Source organism: Ranitomeya imitator, chromosome 1 (genome assembly GCF_032444005.1).
Source record: "Ranitomeya imitator isolate aRanImi1 chromosome 1, aRanImi1.pri, whole genome shotgun sequence".
In the NCBI taxonomy this organism is placed as follows: Eukaryota; Metazoa; Chordata; class Amphibia; order Anura; family Dendrobatidae; genus Ranitomeya; species Ranitomeya imitator.
The window spans coordinates 265,853,081-265,871,611 of NC_091282.1; the positions used below are offsets into that span (position 1 = coordinate 265,853,081).

The following is an 18,531-nucleotide window of genomic DNA, read 5'->3' on the forward strand; positions in this document are numbered from 1 at the left end:
AGTTTCCTCTGCGGCACAGGGGGAATCTCGATCCGTGTCTACTCCGGTCTCCCATTCTGCTTCGCCCGCAGGGGGCTCTGCTCAGCAGAGGCGTCGCTCCGAGCGTCTTGCTGGGACTGATTCTGTGCAGGGAGTTACTGCTGCCTTTCCTGGCTCTCCTGTTGTACTCTGCACTGATCTGCGGCGAGCTGGCTTCTCTGGGACTAAGTCCTTATTTGCACACACTGAGCATGCCCAGGGCAAGATCTCCCATTGGAGATCAAGGGTCACATGCTCAGGTACTGCAGCACATTCTATTGGTCCTCCTGGAAGGTCTTGGAAGGGCAAAACTTCAGTAGCAGCTTCCTGTGCTGCACCTATATAAACTGCGCATGACCACACGGCCATGCGCTAGTATTGTCTTGTTATAATGTATGTGTGTAGATGGATGTATGTCGAAGGATGAAAGCTCCTAAGTATCCCTCCCTAGTGTTGTTGACTGTTCGCGGATGATGGTAGCTATCTAGCGCCCGACTTGCCATCTACACGTAACACACATCTCAGCGTCCTTTGGCTGTGTCCGCCAGTACGGCGCCGTGCGCTTCCTCTGCGCTTTCCTTATCCAAGCCTGGGTGGATAGTGGCGTCCGTCAGTGCGGCACCGCACGCACTCTTTAAGTTTCTATTTATAAGTTTCCTTTCACACCCAGTTGTTGTGTTGTGCCAGCAAGAGTCTAATCGGACTTCAATCCCGGATTGGGGTTGTATTCGCTGACTCCTTGCTCGCATTCTATGTGCGGTACTGCGGTCCTGTGACATAACAGAATCGCTTCTTTCACGCAGGGTGCAGTTAACCCATGTGTGTATACCTAGTACCGCCATATTGTCCGTCTTGCTAGCTGCAGGGTCTTTTACCTGCACAGTGGACCTCGGACTGCGAACGCACATAGATTCTTACCATCTATACTTGGTGCGTTCCGCCAGTCCTTAACATAATACTAGCGCCAAGGTCTGGCTAGTATGGCGGACATTCAGCAATCTTTGCGGATTATCCAGCAGATGGAGGGTAGGTTGAAGGTTCTCGAGAACTCAACCTCAGCTGTGGATGTTACCGCAGTTGCTGTAAAGGCTGCTGGCGTGGCGGCAGCAACCTTGTCCACTGCCACCCCTGTTCCGACATTATCCCGCCTCCCGTTGCCAGAAAAATTTTCTGGAGATTGCAAAACTTGTAGGGGATTCGTGAGTCAGTGCTCTATCCACCTCGAGCTCCTGGCTGCACGTTTTCCTACAGAGCGGGCTAAGGTGGGATTTATTGTCTCGCTGTTGTCGGACAGGGCGTTGGAGTGGGCTACGCTGCTGTGGGAGCGTGATGATCATGTGGTGCAGAGTGCTCCATTGTTTCTGGGCACGCTGAAAAAGGTCTTTCTAGGACCTCAACTCACCCATGATACAGCGCTCCAACTACTGGCATTAACTCAGGGTGAGTCATTGGTCAGCCATTTTTCCGTCCGATTCCGTACTTTAGCTTCCGAGCTGGAGTGGTCGGATAAAGCCCTTATCCCCATATTCTGGAGGGGCCTGGCTGACCATGTTAAGGACGCTCTGGCCACTAGGGAGATTCCTGCCACACTGGAGAAGTTAATATCTATTTCTACTCGTATAGACCTCCGTTTTAACGAGCGGAGGTTGGAACGAGCCCAGTGTAGGCAGAGGTTTCGGCTGGCTCCTACCTTCGCCAAACCTTTGGAATCTCCAGTCCAGGCATCTGAGTCACATGAGGCCTTGGAGGTGACACGAGCGGGATCCAAGTCTCAGTCCGCTCGTGCACATAAGGTCCGTCATGTTTGTCAGCAGTCAGGACGTCTTGCCTCCAAGAGTCCTCAGCGGTCGGGGAAACGTCAGCGTCTAGTGGCAGTTGGAGGAGGTACACTAGACATGGCGACGTTTGCCTCAAAGTTGTCCTTCAAGGGGACAATTACCATAGGCCCATCCACTCTTACGGTCGAGCTATGCTTGGATTCTGGGGCAGAGGGTAACTTTATGTCCTCCGCCTTTGCCCAGCGTCACGCAATACCCTTGGTGATGCTCGCCCAGCCAGTGACCGTTCGAGTGGTAAATGGGTCAACACTACCTTCACAGATTACCCACCAAACCATTCCTTTCACGCTATCTGTGTCTCCATCACATCAGGAGATAATCTCCCTATTAGTCATTCCTGAGGGAATTGATGAGGTCCTGTTGGGGATGCCATGGCTTCGCTACCATTCTTCTCATATTGAGTGGTCCTCTGGGAGAATTTTGGGATGGAGTAAATCCTGTGAGGGTAGATGTCAGAGGGAGTGCGTTCAGGTTGCTACTACACAGGTACCCGCAGATCTTTCCTCTCTCCCCAAGCACTATTGGTCCCATGCAGACGTGTTCTCCAAAAGAGCTGCGGAGACCCTTCCGCCTCACCGCCCCTATGACTGTCCTATTGACCTCTTGCCTGGTGCTGAGCCTCCCCGGGGTCGAGTCTACCCGTTATCTCTCCCGGAGACGGAGGCAATGTCCCAGTATATTCAGGAGAATCTGGCAAGAGGATTCATTAGGAAGTCAGTGTCACCGGCAGGGGCTGGGTTCTTCTTCGTACAGAAGAAGACTGGAGAATTACGTCCATGCATAGACTACAGGGGTCTTAACGCCATTACCGTTAAGAACAAGTACCCATTACCCCTGATATCTGAGCTCTTTGATAGGCTACGGGGAGCAAAGGTATTTACAAAGTTAGATCTGCGGGGTGCTTACAACCTGATTCGCATCCGTGAGGGGGATGAATGGAAGACGGCTTTTAACACCAGGGATGGTCACTATGAATATCTAGTGATGCCCTTTGGGCTCTGTAATGCCCCAGCCGTTTTCCAAGACTTTGTGAACGACATCTTTCGGGATATGCTCACCACCTCGGTCGTAGTCTATCTGGATGACATTCTCATCTGCTCTCCAGATATAGACTCCCATCGGAGAGATGTTCGCAAAGTCTTCGACCTCTTACGGGCAAACTCCCTCTATGCTAAGTTGGAGAAGTGTGTGTTTGAGCAGGAGTCCTTGCCTTTCCTTGGTTATATCATTTCTGCCCAGGGTTTGGCTATGGATCCTGCCAAGCTACAGGCGGTAATGGACTGGCAGGAACCCCATTCTCTTAAAGCGGTGCAGCGCTTTATGGGGTTCATTAATTACTATCGCCAGTTCATTCCACACTTCTCAACTTTGGTAGCTCCCTTGGTCGCCCTCACCAAGAAGGGAGCAAATCCCAAGTTGTGGTCAGAGGAGGTCTCCAAGGCCTTTCTCTCGATTAAGTCACACTTCGCTAGCGCTCCCATCCTACATCGCCCCGATGTAGATAAACCATTCATCTTGGAGGTGGATGCCTCATCCGTTGGTGCTGGAGCAGTCCTTTTCCAAAAGGATGCTCAAGGTCGGAAGCATCCTTGCTTCTTCTTCTCCAAAACTTTCACACCAGCGGAGAGGAATTATTCCATCGGGGACAGGGAGTTGCTAGCCATGAAGTTGGCTTTTTCAGAGTGGAGACACCTCTTGGAGGGAGCTCGTTTTCCCTTCCAAGTCTTCACTGACCACAAGAACTTGGTGTATATACAGACGGCCCAGCGGCTAAATTCTCGCCAGGCTAGATGGTCCCTGTTTTTCTCCCGGTTCCATTTTACCCTCCATTTTCTCTCCGGGGAGAAGAACGTTCGTGCCGACGCTCTCTCCCGCTCCGTAGTGTCATCTGAGGAGGAGGAGCCTCGGCTTATTGTCCCGCCTGAGAGCCTGAGAACTGTAGCTCCGGTTTCGCTGGAGTCTGTGCCCCCGGGCAAGACTTTCGTGCCAGCTAACTTGCGACCGGAGGTTCTCTCTTGGGCTCACTCCTCCAGAGTGGGTGGGCATTTTGGGACCAAGAGGACATCTGAGCTTTTGGCGAGAACATATTGGTGGCCGCATATGGTCCGAGATGTCAAGGACTATATTCAGGCGTGCGTTTCTTGCGCCCAGAATCGGTCTCCTCGGCAACAGCCTGCTGGGTTGCTTTACCCTCTACCGGTGGCAGACAGGCCCTGGGAGATGGTCAGAATGGACTTTGTGGTGGGCTTACCCAAGTCGCGTGGCTGCTCCATTATTTGGGTTGTCACCGACCATTTCTCTAAGATGGTACATTTGGTACCGCTTCCTCGGTTACCCTCAGCACGGGCCTTGGCGGTGTTGTTCATGAAGCATGTTTTCCGATTGCATGGTATGCCTGATAAGATTGTCAGCGATCGGGGTCCCCAGTTCGCGTCTCGGTTTTGGAGAGAGCTCTGCCGTTTGCTCAGCATAGAGTTAAACCTCTCCTCTGCATATCATCCCGAGACGAATGGGTTGGTGGAGAGAACCAACCAGACTCTGGTGACATATTTGCGACATTTCGTCTCCGCTAGGCAGGATGACTGGGCATCTTTGCTACCTTGGGCGGAATTTGCCTTGAACAACGCCGTAGCCGATTCCACTGGCCAAACTCCTTTTCTCCTTAATTACAGCCAGCATCCGTGTGTTCCTGTGCCCATGCCCGTGTCATCCACCGATTCTAGGGTGGCAGACTGGGCGGTGGAGGCACGGGACATCTGGGACCGCACACAGGATGCCATTCGGGCCTCCAAGGAGAGAATGAGGGTTTCGGCTGATACACACCGGTGTCCCGCTCCGGTCTTTGCTCCCGGCGACTTAGTGTGGCTCTCCGCCCGTAACATCAGGCTGCGAGTTGAGTCCACTAAGTTTGCTCCTCGCTACATTGGCCCGTTTAAGGTTCTGGAACAGGTCAACCCTGTGGTTTACCGTTTGGCTATTCCTCCACGCCTTGGTATCACTGATACCTCTCACGTTTCCCTCTTAAAGCCCGTTCATTTGTCTCGCTTTTCTGAGTTATCTGCTGGGACATCGGGTTCATCCACGGATGAGTTTGAGGTGATTGCTATTGTGGGAAGCAAGGTGGTACGTGGCAAAAAATTTTATTTGGTGGATTGGAAGGGTCATGGTCCAGAGGATAGAACCTGGGAGCCTGTGGAGCACATTCTGGCTCCGCTGCTTATTGTGGCTTTTGAGCGTAGTGAGGCTCAAGGAGGGGGGGGCCCTAGGAGGGGGGGTAATGTCAGGAGTCGAGTTTCCTCTGCGGCACAGGGGGAATCTCGATCCGTGTCTACTCCGGTCTCCCATTCTGCTTCGCCCGCAGGGGGCTCTGCTCAGCAGAGACGTCGCTCCCAGCGTCTTGCTGGGACTGATTCTGTGCAGGGAGTTACTGCTGCCTTTCCTGGCTCTCCTGTTGTACTCTGCACTGATCTGCGGCGAGCTGGCTTCTCTGGGACTAAGTCCTTATTTGCACACACTGAGCATGCCCAGGGCAAGATCTCCCATTGGAGATCAAGGGTCACATGCTCAGGTACTGCAGCACATTCTATTGGTCCTCCTGGAAGGTCTTGGAAGGGCAAAACTTCAGTAGCAGCTTCCTGTGCTGCACCTATATAAACTGCGCATGACCGCACGGCCATGCGCTAGTATTGTCTTGTTATAATGTGTGTGTGTAGATGGATGTATGTCGAAGGATGAAAGCTCCTAAGTATCCCTCCCTAGTGTTGTTGACTGATCGCGGATGATGGTAGCTATCTAGCGCCCGACTTGCCATCTACACGTAACACACATCTCAGCGTCCTTTGGCTGTGTCCGCCAGTACGGCGCCGTGCGCTTCCTCTGCGCTTTCCTTACCCAAGCCTGGGTGGATAGTGGCGTCTGTCAGTGCGGCACCGCACGCACTCTCGTGCCTTAAGTTTCTATTTATAAGTTTCCTTTCACACCCAGTTGTGGTGTTGTGCCAGCAAGAGTCTAATCGGACTTCAATCCCGGATTGGGGTTGTGTTCGCTGACTCCTTGCTCGCATTCTATGTGCGGTACTGCGGTCCTGTGACGTAACAGAATCGCTTCTTTCACGCAGGGTGCAGTTAACCCATGTGTGTATACCTAGTACCGCCATATTGTCCGTCTTGCTAGCTGCAGGGTCTTTTACCTGCACGGTGGACCTCGGACTGCGAACGCACGTAGATTCTTACCATCTATACTTGGTGCGTTCCGCCAGTCCTTATCACAGTGTTTCTTCCATTTATATATAGTTTTCAAAAGAAGAGTGGTCCAAAATTTCAGTTATGAGGTGTAAAAGGCTTGGTGATAGTTATTGCAAGTATTTATTGGAAAGGGTGTGCAACCAAATATTAAGTTGAGGGTGCTAATTGTCTAGCCCATTTTGTGGTTTTTTGTGTAATTATGTCTAATTTGCCTTTTTTGTTTTCTTTTTGTATTATTCCAATACACACAAATTAGTTAAACATGTAACACGAAACATAAGTAATTGCAATAATATTCTGGTAGAAATACTTCATTTTCTGGAACAATTTCAAGGTAGAAACCATACATCATGCAGAACTTTGTTTTCTGTTCTAAAACTGAAACAATGGAACCCAGACAGACCCCCAAATTAATCAATGGAGTCCCTTCCCTTTGGTTTGCTACAATTTTGCAACAGATCCATTTTGGACATTCATTTGTCTGTTTTCTATCCTTAAAATCCTTAAAATAGAAAACACAAATGGACTGTCCAAATACAGGGGTGAATGTAGCTTCAGTTTTTTAAAACCATTCATTTTTCTCAATAAGAATTAAAAAAAGTTAGTACATTGCCCAGCCACATAGTATATTGCACAGCCCACGTAGTATATAGCACAGAGACGTAGTATATAACAGCCCATGCAGTATATAACACAGCCTACATAGTATATAGCAATGTGGGCACCATATCCCTGTTAAAAAAAGAATTAAAATAAAAAATAGTTATATACTCACCTTCCGGCAGCCCCCGGATCCAGCCCAGGCGTTTAGTGATGCTCCCTGCGACGCTCAGGTCTCAAGAATGCATTGCGGCAATAACACGTGATGATGTAGCGGTCTCGCGAGACCACTACGTCATCTCCGGTCATTGCCGCAATGCATTCTTGGGACCGGAGCGTCGCAAGGAGCATCACTAAACGCCTGGGCTGAATCCGGGGGCTGCCGGAAGGTGAGTATATAACTATTTTTTATTTTAATTCTTTTTTTAACAATTGCGCAATTATTTACAATAGAAACAATAGAAGGGGGGTTATCATAGTGAAAAAATAATAATAAACCTCTAAGATGAGAGGATTATAACAATGATAGTAAGATCCCCTAAATAGGAGAAAAAATATTAAAGCCACCAGGGATCATTCTGGCCGATAAAGGTGACCACTTATAAACAGAAAAGTAAAACCAGCAATGTTTATTCCTTGACGTTGAAATGTATGGACATTAAGGACAGCACATTATTCATAAATGCTTACATGGTTCAAACCTCAAATATGGCTTCTGATAAGATCAGAAATAATGGTTCTTATTCCTGTGTTGACTAAGAACCATGTTTGTGGTTGAACTGTGTTTGTGGTTGAACCATATTTGTGGTTTGAAACACATAAGTATTTATTTAGATTGACCTTTTACTATACTTTTTAATGTGAAAGGGAAAACATTATTGGTTCTAATCTTTCCTACAGGCTAGTGCTGGATATACTTCCCCATATAACTTGTGTTTAGATATTGCCTTGTATGATTTTTGTAGGATTCCCTAGTATTCCTATCCACTATTATTTGTCTATTATGCTAATTGTTAATGAGATGAAACTTCTTCTTATCCAATGATTTTATTGGCTTATCTGTACAATGGCAGGAATTTCTTCTCCATGCTGTGTATAGTAGCATCATGGATATGGGACTGATTGAGTATTGAGCATGTGATAGGGAACTGAATGGAGTATTTTAAAAAATAGTTCTATTGATAAAATTGTGTTTTGCTTAATAAATAAATGTAATGTTTAATTGTAGGTCAATCCACCAACTAATTGTATCCCCAGAATACTTACCTTGAACTGTCATTTGTTTTGACATGATTATCATATATTTTTTGCTTTTATTTTTTACCAGTGGCACAGTCTAGAGCGGCTCAAGAACATTTCCAAAGGTTTTCAGCACCATCAACATATCTACCTGTGAATTATCGGATTTCATCTGCAGAAACTGCCTTCCTGTTGAAGGAGAATAACCAAGATTTTATGAGAAATTCTAGCTTGCAATCAAGGGTTGAATCCTTCTTTGTTCACAAATCTCGAAGAACTCCTGTCTTGAATGCCAGTTATGGACCTTTTTCAGTAGAGAGAGAAATTCCAGAAGATCTTTTGCTATCAACTCCTCTCTTTCCATCTAATAAGTTTAGTTTTAACTGGAAACTCAAAACATATGTAATCAATGAAAAAGTATTTCCCAACAAACCCAAAGTGCAAGTTTTATTTTATATCACAGGTCGAGACTGGGATGATTACAGTGCCACAGAAAGACTTCCTTGCCTAAGATTGTTTGCCTTTCGGGAAACCAGAGAAGCAAAAGGGAGTTGCAGATTACAAGGGATATTGGGCCTATGTGTGGCGGAATTGGAATTCCAGCCTACTTGGTTCGCTTCACCTCCTGTAGTAACAGGTCGCAAGAGAAACCAAGAACAGTCAGAGGGCATTCCTGTGGAACTTTATTACAGTATTCATCTCGAAGAAGAGAAAAGTGAGTGCGCAGTGGAGGAAGCTAGAAAAGGAAATGCAATCCGTCCTGGCAGAGATCAAGGGGAAGACGCAGTTTCTCAGTTACAGAGAATTGCAACCATAACGTTATATCGAAATCCAGAAAATTCCCAACTTACTGAACTTAGGTTGGACAGTAATGTTGCTCTATGGTTGCCATCAAAGCCTGCCAGGCAAGGAGAAACTTTACATGTATTTGTCACAGTGGCAAATAACTCAACCCTGGATCAATTCACTTTGAGGTACAGTACAGTATTTTATATTCCTTTAAGTGCAATACATAAAATTTGCATAATTGAAAAATCATGTGAATAGGCAGGTAAGAGACTAGAGTTTGGTTTTTTACCAAAAACATCTTTCTCTTCACTGAGCTCTGTCTGTTATTCAGGTGATCCTCTTTCAAGTATATGGGACTAAGATGCAATGATAAACATATCCCACTAGCAAGAATGACACTATTCTAGAAAAAAAAGAGTAAACCTGTTTTATACAGATGTAACATTTCTTATCCTATGTGCATTAACTATACCATGCTGCAGAGAAATATCAGCAGTTAAATGGAATCTGTCAGCAGGATTTCACACCTCAAACTACTTATATGTGCATGTAGTTGTTTCAAAGACAGGTCCAGTAATACCTTTACATGGCCAATCCAGTTCTTCATTGCTTAGAAATCAGTGTTTGAATTGATATGTAAATGAGGCTGAAGAGCTATTGAAGATCTAAAGTCTCTGTCACCCCAACTCTATCCCCACCCAGTGCCACCTTCTCCTTATTGACTGATGGCTCCTTTGCCTGATGTCACACAGCATAGGTGCTATCAGTCAAGCAGGAAGAGGCAGCGCTGAGCGGGAAATAGAGCTGGAGTGACAGAGGCTTCAGATCAAATATTGATTTCTCAATAACAGAGGAACGGACTGGCCATGTAATGATATTTCTGGGTTTGTCTTTGAAAGAGCTATATGCCCATATAAATATTTCATGTGTTAAATTCTGCCAACACATTCCTTTTAAGTTACATATATTTTGCTGCATTGTGGCTTGTGTGTCATGCTAGAAAATGTTATATCTGTGCACCCAATTTAACAGCTAATGGTATTACGTGGTATAATGTTATGTCTGGTCTCACATGCACTAAGCTGCTAAGCAATAGAGTAAGTAAAATTTTAACTTAGTAAAGTGTTAAAATTAGAGTGAACTATTCAATGCTTTATTTTGGCCTTGTTACATGGTAGAGGAAGAATGAAAGCCAAAGTCTTCCTTTATCATATTAAATTCATGAAATATTATGCATAAGCAAATATTGCATAAGTGATAACTGAAGCAAGGCATACTCACCCAAGCTGTGTGCTCCAACATTGCCTCTCTGAGAGTCTCTGCTGGGCTGAGAACAGTGATGTCACCACCAGAGAACTGCACATTGTTGATGTTGATTGGGTGCCCCTGACCCTGTAGCCAATCAGCAGCCACAGAAGTAAGGTCACAGAGGGTAACAACACACCTCCTGACCAAGCAGAGACTGTGGAGCACTGGAGCTGGGAGCCCAATACGGGGGTCAGCTTGTTTTATTGTTTTGTATGACGGTATATAAATGCAATAAAGAATTAGAGTAACACCAATGTCTATATATTTTTATCTATGCATATTATTACCAAATCTACGTGTATCGTACATATATAATATCAAATGGAGATTGTGATCAATACCATATTCAATATATTATTCAATTGTGAAATTGACAGATTATAGGGACAAGCATGAACAATTTTAACATTAGAGATGGGAGAATCAATTTGCAGGACATCGGTCAATCGGCCCATTCAGTAATGTATGACTGTCTGGACTGGAGGCCTGTCAATCTCCTTTCCACTCTTTATTCCCAGCTCTTCTTTTGATTAGCTGGTCTGGTATTACATCATGTATGTCACGCCACAATGATGATGTTGTGCCAGCCTGGCTCATCAAAAAAGAGCCAGGAATACTGGGAGGTAAGGCAATTTACAGGCTTTTTCTAATGCATAAAGAGAAAATAGAAAGCAGCACAGCCCGATAACGAGATACAATGTGGAATCACTAGTGGAGCCGCTGAGCTTAGCGTCTTCAGGGAGGTGCACACGTCTGAAGTATAGCAAATATATAATAGTGGAAAGTCAAGAAAGACGTGGCAACACTCACCAATCCTGTGAAGCAGACTTTTCCTTTTTATTCAAGCAATAGTGAAACCGTCTTCACGGCACGGGGGAGACATAAACCAAAAGAGGTGAGCGGGGAGAGGACAACAGCCGTTTCACGCCAACACCGGCGCTACTACGGGTCCACCCGGTTTCACTATTGCTTGAATAAAAAGGAAAAGTCTGCTTCACAGGATTGGTGAGTGTTGCCACGTCTTTCTTGACTTTCCACAGGCTTTTTCTGCCCAATAGTCCAGTCACAGATTACTGACCTCACCCATATTCCAGAATCCCAAGAATCAATTCTCTGAACTCTAATTATCATCACTTCCTTAGTCAATAGTATATAGCATGCTGCATATAGTAATATTTCTGTAGGGTCATTGTGAAAAGTATATATTACAATTGTAGATTCATCCATTCAAATCTATGGGTGCAAAAAAAAATGGTATGTCACACATCTGATTTTTACGGATACATTGCAATTCTATAACGTAGGATACCCTATATGGTCCTGTAAATGATTAGTGTCCTACTTTTCTATATGAAAATCGGACCAATTTTTGATAGTGTCATGTGACTCCGGCCTTTACCTATGTAGGTGATGACAGGTTCACTTAATGTTTTTTTTTCTGATGAGACAACAACTTTTATAATAATATTCAAGAATGTAACTTTAATCTACAAACAAGGTACACATAAAGGGGTAATAGAATTACATTTTGATGCAAATCTTTAATAGATGCAGTCACTCACATTTTTTATTTAAGATGTTTATGTTCACTTCTTTTTTACTTTTCTGTGCTGGATTACTATTTTAGCGGTTGTACAAATCTTCAAGCTTTGTAAAATACAGCTATAATAAAGCAAGTATAGAAATTTGGAAAGATGGGTCTTTTTGCACTACACCTGTCCCCAACCTCCATTATATAGAAAATGTGACGACATATGTTCAATGTCTGCCATTGGAAGAAGTTCATTAACTTGGTTCTTCTCTCCTTCTAGTATTATATTAATAGAAATAACATAATTGTACGACATGGTTTTATTATAATACTGGCATTCGGATCACTGCCAAATACCCCATTTAATTAGGTGGTAGTAATTTGACTTTTTGCTGTGAAAGAATATCTTGTTAACGTCTTAAAGTCTTAATGAGATTCCTTTACATAAGTTGTAAGTTCTGAGAAATGTAAATAGGGTGTATCTGCTGCAGACTATAAATCTAATGGGAACTGCATTCGTTAATATGATTTCTCCTTCTCTTAAGCGAAACGTGTCCCATGGGATTTATGCAGTTAAAGTGTTTATAACTCTGAGCACTGAGAATTAGACTAATGGGCAATGATTTGGAGCAAATGAGACCTTAGAGATGTAAAACATTCATACAGTTCACCAATGATAAAAACTATTATATTTACATCATTGCATGAGTGCATGTCGTGCATTGGAGGAGAAGGAAGAAAAATCACTGAAAAATTACTGTTCGTGCAGTCTACAATGATAGGGAATACACACCTCTGTTGTTACTTACAAATCATTATTCCTGTATTAATATTATGCTAATTGAATTGTTGACACGATTTGCTGATTGTTAATCACTTTCTCATTGCTGCCTTGATATATTGCTGACTATATCAGTATTTATTTATATTAAAACCATTTTCTATAATTGTCCTTTTCTCGAAAAAGATGCTCTAATCCAATATTTTAAAGGCTTATACACACTGCTGAATTACTGGTTTGTAACTTGATATGGAACCATTCTTTATTTCTGGTTTTAGTTTCATGAAATACCATACAGTGGCATACATCATGCCCTCAAGCAGGGCTGTGGAGTCGGTAAGCCAAACCTCCGATTCCGACTCCTCAAGTTCCTTGACTCCGACTCCATCAAAATGGGCTCTGACTCTGACTCCACGAACCTAACTCTACAGCACTGCCAAGCCAAGCCTCCGACTCCTCGAATTCCATGACACCGACTGCGACTCTGACTCCACCAAAATGGGCTCTGACTCCGACTGCACAGCCCTGCTCACTAGTCCCTAAGCCCAATCACTAGGCAGTACTTATGTCGCCAGACAGGATCTTAAAGCCTGTGAATTGATCATTATTTACTGGGGACAATGGATGATGCGAGAATTTAAAGAGTGATTGTCACTTCAAGAGAACTTGCAGTAGAATGTCTAGTTCTGTCTCTAACTCCTCCCTCCATAGAACTGTCATCATCTCCTATCTTAGCAATGTGAAAATCTGTTTTCACTCAATACAGTTCTCACCCCTGAATTCAGAGTGAAAGATCATTCCTTGAAGGGAAAGAAACAGGTTTATTTAAGATACATAAGTTGCTTATTTTCATGTAACATAGTAACATAGTTAGTAAGGCCGAAAAAAGACATTTGTCCATCCAGTTCAGCCTATATTCCATCATAATAAATCCCCAGATCTACGTCCTTCTACAGAACCTAATTGTATGATACAATATTGTTCTGCTCCAGGAAGACATCCAGGCCTCTCTTGAACCCCTCGACTGAGTTCGCCATCACCACCTCCTCAGACAAGCAATTCCAGATTCTCACTGCCCTAACAGTAAAGAATCCTCTTCTATGTTGGTGGAAAAACCTTCTCTCCTCCAGACGCAAAGAATGCCCCCTTGTGCCTGTCACCTTCCTTGGTATAAACAGATCCTCAGCGAGATATTTGTATTGTCCTCTTACATACTTATACATGGTTATTAGATCGCCCCTCAGTCGTCTTTTTTCTAGACTAAATAATCCTAATTTCGCTAATCTATCTGGGTATTGTAGTTCTCCCATCCCCTTTATTAATTTTGTTGCCCTCCTTTGTACTCTCTCTAGTTCCATTATATCCTTCCTGAGCACCGGTGCCCAAAACTGGACACAGTACTCCATGTGCGGTCTAAATAGGGATTTGTACAGAGGCAGTATAATGCTCTCATCATGTGTATCCAGACCTCTTTTAATGCACCCCATGATCCTGTTTGCCTTGGCAGCTGCTGCCTGGCACTGGCTGCTCCAGGTAAGTTTATCATTAACTAGGATCCCCAAGTCCTTCTCCCTGTCAGATTTACCCAGTGGTTTCCCATTCAGTGTGTAATGGTGATATTGATTCCTTCTTCCTATGTGTATAACCTTACATTTATCATTGTTAAACCTCATCTGCCACCTTTCAGCCCAAGTTTCCAACTTATCCAGATCCATCTGTAGCAGAATACTATCTTCTCTTGTATTAACTGCTTTACATAGTTTTGTATCATCTGCAAATATCGATATTTTACTGTGTAAACCTTCTACCAGATCATTAATGAATATGTTGAAGAGAACAGGTCCCAATACTGACCCCTGCGGTACCCCACTGGTCACAGTGACCCAGTTAGAGACTATACCATTTATAACCACCCTCTGCTTTCTATCACTAAGCCAGTTACTAACCCATTTACACACATTTTCCCCCAGACCAAGCATTCTCATTTTGTGTACCAACCTCTTGTGCGGCACGGTATCAAACGCTTTGGAAAAATCGAGATATACCACGTCCAATTACTCACCGTGGTCCAGCCTATAGCTTACCTCTTCATAAAAACTGATTAGATTGGTTTGACAGGAGCGATTTCTCATAAACCCATGCTGATATGGAGTTAAACAGTTATTCTCATTGAGATAATCCAGAATAACATCCCTCAGAAACCCTTCAAATATTTTACCAACAATAGAGGTTAGACTTACTGGCCTATAATTTCCAGGTTCACTTTTAGAGCCCTTTTTGAATATTGGCACCACATTTGCTATGCGCCAATCCTGCGGAACAGACCCTGTCGCTATAGAGTCCCTAAAAATAAGAAATAATGGTTTATCTATTACATTACTTAGTTCTCTTAGTACTCGTGGGTGTATGCCATCCAGACCCGGAGATTTATCTATTTTAATCTTATTTAGCCGGTTTCGCACCTCTTCTTGGGTTAGATTGGTGACCCTTAATATAGGGTTTTCATTGTTTCTTGGGATTTCACCTAGCATTTCATTTTCCACCGTGAATACCGTGGAGAAGAAGGTGTTTAATATGTTAGCTTTTTCCTCGTCATCTACAACCATTCTTTCCTCACTATTTTTTAAGGGGCCTACATTTTCAGTTTTTATTCTTTTACTATTGATATAGTTGAAGAACAGTTTGGGATTAGTTTTAATCTCCTTAGCAATGTGCTTCTCTGTTTCCTTTTTGGCAGCTTTAATTAGTTTTTTAGATAAAGTATTTTTCTCCCTATAGTTTTTTAGAGCTTCAATGGTGCCATCCTGCTTTAGTAGTGCAAATGCTTTCTTTTTACTGTTAATTGCCTGTCTTACTTCTTTGTTTAGCCACATTGGGTTTTTCCTATTTCTAGTCCTTTTATTCCCACAAGGTATAAACCGCTTACACTGCCTATTTAGGATGTTCTTAAACATTTCCCATTTATTATCTGTATTCTTATTTCTGAGGATATTGTCCCAGTCTACCAGATTAAGGGCATCTCTAAGCTGGTCAAACTTTGCCTTCCTAAAGTTCAGTGTTTTTGTGACTCCCTGACAAGTCCCCCTAGTGAAAGACAGGTGAAACTGTACAATATTGTGGTCGCTATTTCCTAGATGCCCGACCACCTGCAGATTTGTTATTCTGTCAGGTCTACATGTGTGCTGTTGATTTATGAAATCTTAATTAAAATGACAGTTACTCTTCATTTAATCATGTTATTTCAAGCAGCGCACAGTGGTTTTATATTACAGTCATTCACTAGGGTAAATAAAATAGTAATTGGTCATGCCTCAAAACTAAACAGTGCCATATTGTATACCAAATAGAGTAACATTACACACTAAAGGGGCTGTAACACAAAGTACATTTTAATTAATAGATCTTAAAATAAAAATAAGTTCCACAGTTGGATGTGTTAAGGAAAAAAGGTTTCTGTCCCAAGATAATCTTTAAGTGTGCCCCTGTAATGCAGGAACATGGTCGTCTATACCACATATTGGCAGGGGAAGAAGCAGAAAGAGAGGATACAGACATTACAGGGAGATGGTTTTCCTTACAGCAACCAACAGCTGCAATTCCATGCTGTAATGTCTGCTCTGTATACTCTGTTTTGCTTCCTCCACTTGATGAGGAGATATTGTATGTTCAGACTATGCTCCTGTATGGAAAGACACTGCCATTACACAGCACATAGCAGGGGCACATTTTTAAGATAAATTCAGAAGAGCAACATATTTTTAACCCATCCAGTTTTGGAGCTTACTTTAATTCTTTAATTAAGTCTTTGTATGGATTGTAGCACCTGTTACGACTGGTATATCAACAGTAGAGATAAATAAATTGATTTGCGCTACTCTGGTTAGGCATCCAGTCCTGTCCTCTATAACACTGATCTTCCCTTCTGCATGGCGTTATGAGTGCCTCCAGCGCTTTCAAGACCAATTATTTTACTAGCCTTCACGCTACCTCAAGATGTTGTGGGCCACAGTATACGCCAAAGGCTCCGAGAATCCTGGGTCGAGTATGCCAAGAGCAGAAATGAAGACTGGTTTCTATTGAGGACTAGACTAGACTGGATGCCAGTTTGGGGCAGCAGTCTTCTTTACTCATGCTCCTCTCTAATCTACAGTCTTTCTAATCTTATGTCTCTGTCAGTGGGCAAACTTACAAAATCAGCAAGGGATCAAATACTTATTTCCCCCCACTGTATAATTGAATGATATAGGATTGTTTTTTGTAACATAATTGTACTTTTTTATAATTATCTTTAGTAATGTATACATGTACCTGCATTATTGTTGTGATGTTTGTTTTGCATTTCTTGTAGCCAGGTGATGGCGCTCCTGTCATTTTTGTTGTACTGAACCTCCTGTATACTCAAATTGCAATGATATCAGGAAGGTGCATCTTTGGGTTGTATTTACAGGAGATTAGTCCTAGACAATTCATGCCAACCTTTTGATGATGTTGGTGGGGCAAGCAATTGCAGGCATGTGAGCCATAGCATTCCACTTGGATGAATGAAGTTGACATAGTTTTAGGGTTCACCTCATAACAAAGGAATTGCAACTCTGGGAGTGCTCACCAAGCCAGCAAGAATGGTCAATATTTTATTTTTTTAAAGTATGATTTTTTTTAATAATAGTGCTCTTATTGTACAATGATCGTTATTTGATGACTATTGTGTTCATTCTCAGTTCCTTATGTAGCATCTAATTTCTCTGCAGTGCTTTACAGTCACATCACTACTTATTCCCAGGGGGATAACAATCTGATTAAACCTTCTTAAGATACATTTACAATCTAAGATTATCATGAGTGAGCTTTCCTAGGAACGTTCACTTCACTTTAACAATTCAATGTAAACAGACTGCGACCTCCTCATGAATGAGCATTCTTAGGAACGCTTGCTTCTTGATAATATTCCAATATAAACAGACTTCCAAACACCTCATGAATAAGCAAAACACTTGCACAAAAGCTCTTTGTTCTTGACAATAAATTGTCCCGTGTAAACAGGAACTGTGCTGCTGAAAACAATGGCAGCCTATGCGCACTGGGCAATCAGAGGATTCAGTACACATCTGAAGTATAGTCTGCCTGTGTAAACAGGCTATTAAACACACACAAATATTGGTCAATTAAACCTCTGTATCAGTATGTTTTGGAGCCTTGCGTGTAAGGGTACCGTCACACAGTGGCATTTTGATCGCTACGACGGAACGATCCGTGACGCTCCAGCATCGTAACAATATCGCTCTAGCGTCGTAGACTGCTGTCACACTTTGCAATGTACGACGCTGGAGCGATAATTTCATGACATATGTGCGATGTAGAAGCCGTTGGTTACTATGCGCACATCATATACAATATCGTGCACACCTTTGTTACACCATGTGATCATGCCGCCACAGCGGGACACTAGACGATGAACGAAAGTTTCAAACGATCTGCTACGACGTACGATTCTCAGCGGGGTCCCTGATCGCAGGAGCGTGTCAGACACTGCGAGATCGTAACTATATCGCTCGAACGTCACGAATCGTGCCGTCATAGCGATCAAAATTGCACTGTGTGACGGTACCCTAAGACTAGAGATGAGCAGGTCTTTATAAAATTTTTGTTGGCAATTTGCTAAACTATTCGAATGACATTTGCCTCACATAAAACAATATAGGTAGAAAATAGGTCCATATTGTAACATTTCCGCCTTTATAGACTTTCATATGGTCGTTTTAGCAACACTAAATGGGCAAAAGCATTGGGATAGACTTCTTAATCATTAAACTCAGGTTTTTCATTAAGTTCAATTGCCAGTGGTGCATAAGCTCAAGCCCTAGCTTTATAATCTGCCTTTACTAACATCTGTGAAAGAATGTCTCATTCTGTTCATCCAATATGACCTTTCCCAAGTCCACAAAGCAAGGTTCATAAAGGCATGGTTGGGTGGGTTTTACTGGCCCACACTGGGCCCTGATCTCAACCTCATCTTTAGGATGGACTACAATGGAGACTGTGAGCCAGGACCTCTTGTCTAATATCATTGTCTGACTTCACAATTACTTTTCTGGATGAAAGGGCAAAATGTGTCAGAGACACACTCCAAAATCATAGAAAGTCTTCTCAGAAGAGTGGAAGCTGATATAACTGCAAAGAGGAGAC

General features: G+C 43.2%; 1 protein-coding gene across 1 annotated transcript in view; it reads left to right on the plus strand.

The window, feature by feature from the left end:
- The window catches only part of TMEM132C (transmembrane protein 132C), a 1,168,692-nt gene that overhangs the window by 325,156 nt on the left and 825,005 nt on the right, over positions 1-18,531 (plus strand). Inside the window, exon 2 of the mRNA XM_069756040.1 lies at positions 8,028-8,913. Coding sequence (XP_069612141.1) covers positions 8,028-8,913 — 886 coding nt within the window. The remainder of the gene's footprint in view (positions 1-8,027; positions 8,914-18,531) is intronic.